Source organism: Vigna unguiculata, chromosome 4, assembly GCF_004118075.2.
Source record: "Vigna unguiculata cultivar IT97K-499-35 chromosome 4, ASM411807v1, whole genome shotgun sequence".
NCBI classification, from domain to species: domain Eukaryota; kingdom Viridiplantae; phylum Streptophyta; class Magnoliopsida; order Fabales; family Fabaceae; genus Vigna; species Vigna unguiculata.
Genome location: NC_040282.1, coordinates 31,506,223 through 31,515,986, shown reverse-complemented (window position 1 = coordinate 31,515,986; position 9,764 = coordinate 31,506,223). Strand labels below are relative to the sequence as shown.

Here is a 9,764-nt window from a genome sequence, read left to right as displayed (position 1 = left end):
TTTGAGCCATAATAAACTACGTAAAAGTATATGAAAATATTAACAGAATATCATTTAAAGTTAATCACTAACAAAACAAACAAAAAACAAATTATCATAAAATTTACCGAACCTGTTAGATTGACGGAGGACAAATAAATTTTTATACGCTGCAAATCCAACTACTATGAGAAGGCAATGAAGTATTCAGTGATGTGAATGTTGCACCTGATATGGATACTTAAACTACCTCACCACACTATTCACTCACATACCTTACTTTTCATTTTTCTCTCTCTCACGTACTAAAGCACCTGTCTAAAAAATAGGACCCTATTTTCCTACACCTCCATGCACACCACCACATGGCTCCCTCTATTCACCACACAAACCTTCTCTTCAATAATAATCACTTTTTCAGAGAATCTCATACTATTTCTCACATTTGCAGGTGGCAGAAACATTTCCAATCAAAGCATTATTGTGAATAGTATCATGCACAACAAAAAAGGATGCATTATTTTCAATAGTAATGTGCAGAAGCGTGATTTATTTTGAGTGCATAAGCGTGAAGTTGTAATAGTATCATGGCAGGTGCAGCATTCCAGGAATCACGCTGAATCGGAGAATCAAAAAAGTGTAAGAAGAAAACGTGCTGGGGGGTGTTAGGTTTTACAAAGGGGGTTTCACTGGGAGATACAACACACCAATGAGAACTGAGCCCAACCACATAAGGCATTGACACCACTCTTAACCCAAAACCTTAAGGCAATAGGTTTATGGGTCTTGATTCTTATATAGTGCTCTACTTTCTCATTTCTGGTCAATGTGGGACTTAGACTCACACTTGGATTCCTAACAATCTCCCCCTCAAGGGTGAGTCCCTTCAACCACATTGGTACACTCCCCCTCCAGCGGAAGCTGCCCAACCACGAGTACTCCTTTTCTGCCCTTTTCTGTACCGCCGTTATTCTTAACGGGACACGCTTTACCTGGAACCCTTACCTGGGACCTTTGCCAGGAAGACTTTCGATACTAGGACCATACTGCACTCGTCTGAGCCGGTTTTAACCATCGGCTCTGATACCACTTGTCAGGTTTTACAGAGGGGGTTTCACTGGGGAGAACAACACTAATGAGATCTGAGCCCAACCACATAAGACATTGACACCACTCTCAACCCAAAACCTTAAGACAATAGGTTTATGGGTCTTGATTCTTATATAGTGCTCTACTTTCTCATTTCTGGTCAATGTGGGACTTAGACTCACACTTGGATTCCTAACAGGGGGGTACGTTTTCTGAATAGAAAATGTATGGGGGGTACGTTTCATGTATAGAAAACATATGAGGGGCAGGTTTTCTCAAGAGAAAACGTATGGGGGGGCACGTTTTCAAACTAGAAAACGTGTAGGGGGGCACGTTTTCTAATAAAAAACGTGTGGGGGGTGCACGTTTTCTAAAAAAAATATTTTTTTTTCTTTTCGCACCCCCTACCCACTCCTTTTGCACACCAACCCACTCCATTTCATTGTAGTCACTAAAACGCTTATATATTCTACCACACTACCATTGCTTCTCTTATCAAAAGTTTTCTGCATACCAAGCTTGACATCTGAAATTTTCTGATCTATTTTTTGATCTAAAAAATTCGGGTGTAAACTTCCATACCAACCTGTTCATAATGAGTTCGTGAAATTATGGAGGATCTTCTTCGTCTAATCCAATCGATGACGAACCTATCATTCCAGACATTGTCGAAGAGTTTACTTCCAATGATTTTGATGAAGACAATGCAGACGATCAAGAAATTGTCCCGATTCCTCCTATGGATTACAATCCCTATGAGGAAGTCGAACTACAAGAACGCATGCAATTCGATTCTAAAGAGGCAACGGTGTCTGCCATCAAACATTATCATATCACTAATGGATACAGCTTCAATGTGGTAGAATCAAAACCGCATCTTTATGTTGCACGATGCATCCATTACAACAATGGATGTCAATGGCGTCTGAGGGCTAGTTATAGTAAAATCCGACATCATTAGGAAATCAAGTCCATTGATGGTACACATACGTGTTTCTCTACATTAATGTCACAAGATCACTGCAATCTAGATTCGACCCAAATTGCTTCCATTGTTTTTTATTTGGTCCGCACAAATCCAAGCATTCGCATCAAAAGCTTGGTCGCTGACATCAAAAGTCGTTACGGATACACAGTCACATATAGAAGAGCATGGATTGCGAAGGAGAAAGCAATAACAATGGAGTATGAGGATTGGGACCAATCTTATAATGAAGTTCCCAGATGGTTACTAGCTGCCCAACAAACTAATCCTGGGACAATTTTTCAACTTTCCGGTCCTCCAGTTAATATTGATGCTGAGGATGGAAGTTCCACATACATTATGGAACGTTGCTTCTGGGCATTTGGACCTTGCATTGAAGGTTTTAAGTATTGTAAACCTGTTGTTCAAGTGGATGGAACCTTTTTAACAAGCAGATATCATGCCACCTTGCTAACTGCAATTGCTCAGGATGGAAATAGAAACATATTTCCTTTGGCATTTGCAATAGTAGAAGGTGAGACAAAGGAGGCATTGATTTGGTTTTTTCAACTACTACGAGAGCATGTAACTCCTCAGCCAAATTTCTGCCTAATTACTGATAGAGGCAAGGGAATTTTGTCAGCCCTACGATCGGAAGAAGTTGACTGGGAATCAGACAATCTTCACTCTGTCTACTGCATACGTCATCTGGGTTCCAACTTCAACAACCGCTTTAAAAATGCCGATCTCAAGAAACAATTCATTAACTTGGGTACGACGTTTTCCTAACTTTAAATTCCAGATGCACAAAATATTTCCTATACATAATACTTTTTCATTTCATTTTATATTTCTTTTTCACGGCTTATGAAGTCAAACAACCTATCGTGCAAGCAAAAATTTCAGCTATGAGGTCCCAATTCCCATAAGCAGTAGCTTGGATTGATAAAATCCCCTTACATAAGTGGTCTCAGGCTTATGATGGGGGACGCAAGTACACGCACATGACAACAAACTTGGCGGAGTGCATGAACTCTGTGCTTAAAGGGGCTCGCTCATTACCTATCTGTGCACTATTGAAAATTACATTTCAAAACATAAATGCTTGGTTTGTTGAACGCGGCTTAAAGGCAAACTCTATGTTAAGAGCTGGCCATCAATATCCAGAAGATGTCACAACCTTGCTCCAACAAAATCAACAGAAATATGCATATTGTCATTTTCAACGCTACGATCGAGATAATTCAGAATTCGAGGTGCAAGAGATATCGAGCCCCCATCACTATCGGCCAAAACCAATCTCATTCACTGTCAGATTAAACGATTGGTGGTGTGATTGTGGTCACTTCCAAGCTAGTCGATTACCCTGTCAGCACATCATAGCTGTTTGTTCTTTTGGTCATATGCCACTTTCAAATTTTATCGATCCAGTTTACACCCTTGATAACATAAAGAAGGCTTATCAAGTCCAATTCCACCCCCTGCGAAATGAGGACTATTGGTCAACATATACAGGTCCTAATTTCACTCCAGACCCCCAAACTAGGCGTAAGGCTTCGGGACGACCTACAACGACTAGGATCCATAACGAAATGGATCAACCCCTTACGGATAAGCCAAAAAAATGCTCTTATTGTCGCACTGAGGGTCATCATAGGGGACAATGTCCATTTCGCCAATAATTTGTACATTTTTTATTTCAATTAATTTAATTTTCAATGTTTTTTTCTTCTTTCTACAATGTCAAAACTAAGACAATTTTCTATGAACATTAATATTTCTTATGCCTTCATCAACTACAAGTTCAAATACTTTATTCTTTTATGGACCAAAAAACTTTATCAAATGAGAACAAATTATTATGCTCGCCTCTGTATCCATTGTAATCGATTACAATTCACTCAAACAAAATGCATTAACCATGTAATCGATTACACTTCGTCTATAATCGATTACATTAGACCCAAAAAACAGCAACACATGCAGTAATCGATTACAGCCTACAGTAATCGATTACTCAATGAAAAACGTATTCCCCCCCCCCCCACGATTTCATCTAAAAACGTGCATCCCCCAACGATTTCCTTTGAATGTCGTTCACCCCCCACACGATTTCCTTTGAATGTCGTCCACCCCACACGATTTCGCTTATTGACAAACTCTGACCGAACAACGTACGGGACTACACGATTTCTTCATAACGAAAACGTGCACCCCAAAACGTTTTGCCTAGTTCTGCAATTTTTTTAAAATCTGTCAGCTTCCGTAATAACCCAAACTCATTTGCCTAGAAGGAAAAAAAAACCCCAAATGCTTCATCCCTTCCAACACATATTCAACTCCATTTTAGCCCATCCACTGTACAAATTCCATTTTCATCCCCTCGACACAACCTCCACAGATTCAACCAGACTCCCCATTTTTCCATCACCTTTACATAACCCCATCTTCATCTTCACCATTCTCCCTACCCCTCTATCATTTCCCCACATCACATTAAACCATCATTCATCTTCATCACTTCCTCTATAACAGAAATCAGACAGCAAAGTTCGCTCCTCCATCTCCTCTGGTCCAAAAACGAAACCTCCACCTTATGCGGCATCCAACTTCCCAACTCCATTCGAACACCATCAATCTTCATCGTCAACATCATCCTCTTCATCTCCCTTAGCACCAAAAACCCCCAGTAACTTCTTGCACCAACAACCGAAACCATCTTCTCCTCCATGGTAACCCATCATCCTCTTCATTCATTTTCTTCACCATCACACTTCCACACACACTCACCATTGAAATACAACACAAATCAAAAAATCAGAAGGACACGGGTGGTATCGGCGACGGCGCCAGGCGCGACGTTCAGCATAGTGCCAACGGCGATGCACAAGGTGACAACCCAAGATGGAGTTCTCTGGTCTTGGGAGTGTGAACGGGCTCGCGTGCGGGAAGAAGAATGAGAACATAAGGCGCGCCTCTTGTCGCCGGTGATGGATCCGGTATGAATCGGAGTTGATGGCGGCGACGTTGTCCGGTCGTCGGAGTTGCAGTTGCTGCGGGTTCAGGAGGCAAATGTGTCTCCGCGTGGGAATGAACGAGGAGAAGAAGAAACCCCTACGGTTTCTCTATTTTGAAGAAGAGGATATTTCGGCCTTGAGCCAGTTCTTCGTGCACCCCTACTTTTGTCTCCATGCACTCCCATGTACTCCACTCCTTGCACCCTTTATTTTAATTTTCTGCACTTCCAGATTATTTATGTTCTACATCTGTTATTTTATTTTGTTTCCACCCTTATACTTCATTGCACAAACCCCCACTATTTGTTTCTAGATTGCTTTTTACTGATTTCATTTGCACATTCACTTCATGTACCTATGTTTTACCTCGTGCAGCTCCACATTTTGTTTCCTATACCCCTGCACTAAATTTCTGCTTTCTGCACCCCTATTTCTTACCAGTTGTAGTCCATGTTACTGGCACTCTATTTACTGTTTACACCCCACATTTTATTACTTGCACCGCATTGCTTTTTGGGTTAAGTTTCTATCTATTAGTTTTACATTTACCCTCCTCATTACTATGCGTTTCATATTTTTAAGTGTTCACCTTGTTTTTATTAAATAAAGAAAATAAAAATATGTTTTAGAGTAATAGTAAAGATTTTTTTTTTTGTGATAAATAATGAATATAAAAATATATTTTAAAGATTTTAAAATCAATTAGGTGCACTTCTAATTTGATTATTTTTAAGATTTTAAAATCACTTTAGATGCACTTCTAATTTGATTATTTTCGATGTTTTTAAATTATTTTACATCTACTTCTAACTTTGGTTATTTCAATATCCTAAACCACTTTAGATGCTCTATCTCAATATTTTTAAACTATTTTATATGCACTTTTAATTTGGTTATATTTCCAATATTTTTAACTTTGGATGTATTTCTAATTTGATTATTTTAATATTTTAAATCACTTTGGATGCACTTCCAATTTATTTATTTTAATATTTTAAATCACTTTAGATACATTTATGATTCAATTATTTCTAATTTTAAAATCACTTTGCATTTATTTATAACTGTTATTTTAAAATTATTGGGAACATCTTTTTATATTCATAATTTTGGTCTTACAAAACATTACATTCAAATTCAAACATTTCCTACCCGCTAATATTTCTATAAAAGTTTTTTACCAACAAATATTTTTTCAAAGAACTATGTGATTTCTGATTTTCCATTAATAGAGATATATAAGACTGAGGTCATTCCTTTTTGTCGGGTTCACTTCCCAAAAAAGATCCAAAATATTCCAAAATTTCTTTTTCAAATCATTTTCTGCAAAGAACTACGTTATCTCTAATTCTTTATTATGAATGGAGATATGTAGGACCGATGTCAATACTTGTCGGGTTCATTTCCCAAAAATCCAAAATATTATAAAATCATTTTCCCAAATAGTTTTTTTTTTAGAACTATGTCGTCCTTGATTTTTCATTGTGAATAAAAATATGTAGGACCGAGGTTAATCATTGTCGGGTCCAAAATAATTAAAATATATATTTTTGTTTCTTTATATAGTATTTTATTGTTATTTTTTAGGGAAAATAAACATTTATAAAAATCACATCTATTTTGCGCATTTGATTGAAGATAAACGTTTTAAGACGGATGTTGTAGGGTGTTAATACCTTTTCTAAATGTATTTGTCTCCCGAACCTAAAATCTGATTTTTGTAGACCAACTTTTATTTTATAATGTTTCCATAGTTTTTTAGAATAAACTATGATGACGACTCTAAACTCTTTCTTTCAACTATTAATTCTTTTGTTGCTGTGCCATTACGATTTTGGTCGCGACATTACAACCCAACAAATACGCTTTTCATTACTGAATAAGTAAGCCACAACCATTATTTCCTTCTAATTGGCAGACTTGGACAAACTTTTCTCAACACAAAATTAAATTTGATACAGTATAAGAGATTCAAGCAGTAATTGCACCGCAAATATAAGAGTTCACATTTCTTTAATTGAACTTTAAAACAGTGCAAAGTAATTTTTGTTAAAAATAGTTTAATTTTTCTAGTACAATGTAATATACATAATTTATAATTTAGTGCAATTAAATTTATTTTGCCAAATCCTATATATTATATTTGTTTGTCTTACCTGATCAAGACTATACCAAATAAAAAATAATAGTCGTTTAGTTAATAAAATTAAATTCAGAATTAAATGAATTAAAAACAGAAAACAATATGTCCAAAAGCTAATTGAGAATTCATCCAAAAACTATTTAAAATGCAAACATCTATGCAAGAGTCTAGATCAAAATCCATATCCAGAGACTAAAATACTAACAAAGAAAACTGAAGTTTGCAAAAAATAAAATTTAATCCCAAATTTGTAAATTTTAGAAATTGATAACATTTTAAAGTACACACATTCTCGACAAAAACTCTCCAAGTAATTATAGAATAACTTATGATTAGCTTCATATTTTCATGATTTCATATACTTAATTTATTTTAAATATTGGTTTAAGTTTTTATAACTATGCTTTTATTAATATAATTTAATATAAACTTTGTCATGTATTTCTGTTAGTGTTTTCTCTCCTCAAGTTTAACTCTTGGTCAAGATAATGGAAGTTAGGGCTTTAAAACTTTTTTTTAGTGTCTTGTTTGTTTTTGGTTTTGAATCCTGCTTAAAATGTTTGTTTGATATTTGTGGTTGTATTTTCTTTAGTTTTGTTGTTTGGGATTTTGGGTTTAAGTGAAAATTTTTAGTTTAAGCGAGATCAGTCTAGCTTAAGCAAGAATTTCTAGCTTAAGCGAGAATTGTTACAGAATTTTAATTTCCTACTTTAACTTGTGATTAACTTAGTAAATGTTAAAAATATGATGTATGAAGCTATGTATGAATGATATGTTATTTTTTTTTACCTGTACTTGATGTGTTTAGCTTGGGATGATAATTATTCCGAGATAACATGTGTAACGTTGATGGTAAAAGAGTTTCAAGAAAATTCTTGGTGATGGTGTGGTTAGTATATGTCTTGATGTAGGAGATGTCTTGATAGGGAAGGTATTCTGAACTTTAATAATCACTCACACTCACATAGAGTAGAGTGATTATGTGGTGAGAGTGGCAAGATATCCTAGTCTTGGGAGGAGTTTGAGCCTGAGACATATTGGGATTAACCTTGTGATTGATTGGGTGATAACTCATTGTGGCTAGACTCTGCAGAGTTTAGAAATCAACGCAAGTACATACTTCCTTAGAATTCTATATCAAGCGCATAATCTGGATATTGTGTCAAGAGTTAGTTGGGGGTTTGATTGAGTGAAAACTTTATGAGTTAATGTTTCTTTTCTCCATGTATGTGTTTCTTTAGTGATGTACTTATGTAACTATATTTACATATAAATGCTTAAATACACTAGTTTACCCTTCTTTCTTTCTGTGTTTGTTTCCTTATTATGTTTTCCTTTTTGTAATGATCACCAATGTTGATGTGATGTGGAAACCCTTAGCTATCACAATGATGATGGAAATATTGCAGTCTAGTTTGACCACATGTTGGTTTTGACTCACTGTTGAGCTCCTTTTGAAGTACTATTGCTCTGTGAGCAAATCTTTTGTTAAACTATTGCCCTTTTTGTTATGGTTTATGGCATTGCTAGATGCCACTGGATTCTCTAGTATGATTTGGATAACTGTAACAATGAATCTTGTTATATGTTATGTCGGTATTCTATTTTATATTATAATTATGCACCATTTTATTTAGAAAAATTATTCTATTTAAATGGGATTCTACAATAATAAATATTTATTATTATTATTATTTTATTATTGTATACGGAATCCATGATCCACAATATACTTACATTATTCTATACTATTGTTATTATTTTTATTATTAATATTCCTATTAATATTAGTACTATTATTATTGTTATTGAATTAATGAATATATAATATTATTATTATTTTTCTCAATAGTATTTTTGTTATTCTATTATTATTATTTTACATTATTATCATTATTCTGAATAATAATAATAATATTAATATTAATAATAACACAATTATAATATATTAATAATAATAATAATATTAATATTAATAATATAATATTATTCACAATTATAACACATAAATACAATTATATAAATAAATTATTTAATTCAGAAAATAATAATTATAATAATTTTCTTTACTTAAGTTAATAAAAAACAGAAAAAAAGATCGAGACTTATGCGGTAATACTTTAGCAAACAAATTTTTTAATGTTATACCAGATAAAAATAACTAAATAACAATCCAACTCTCTAACCACACAATAATAACTGAACAAAAAAACTAAAATATTTGAACTCTTTAACTTCCATCCTTTCTTTCATCAACTAATATCATTTTTTCATTCATAAATGAAAAATCAATACAATACGGTAAATAATGACTACTAAGATCATTATCTACTAAATTCATTTTAAGAAATCGATACGAAAAAAAAAACTACTTATTTATAGTAAAATAATTATTATTATAAAAATATATACAAAATTCAAAATTTTTAACTTTTTTATATTATTATGTTATTCTAAATTTAAAATTATATTTATAATAAAATATAATTATAACACTTAATAAAATTATATAAATTAACTCATTTTTTAAATATAATAACTATTTATTATTTTTTAACACATAATTAAAATA

The 9,764-nt window shown here is 33.8% G+C and overlaps 1 protein-coding gene across 1 annotated transcript; it reads left to right on the top strand.

The window, feature by feature from the left end:
- Positions 1 to 2,074: 2,074 nt before the first annotated feature.
- LOC114180746 lies at positions 2,075 to 3,714 on the top strand. Its single transcript, XM_028067042.1, has 2 exons — positions 2,075 to 2,804; positions 2,966 to 3,714. The coding sequence occupies exons 1-2, from the start codon at positions 2,075 to 2,077 to the stop codon at positions 3,712 to 3,714; spliced, it is 1,479 nt and encodes a 492-aa protein (XP_027922843.1).
- Positions 3,715 to 9,764: the final 6,050 nt, after the last annotated feature.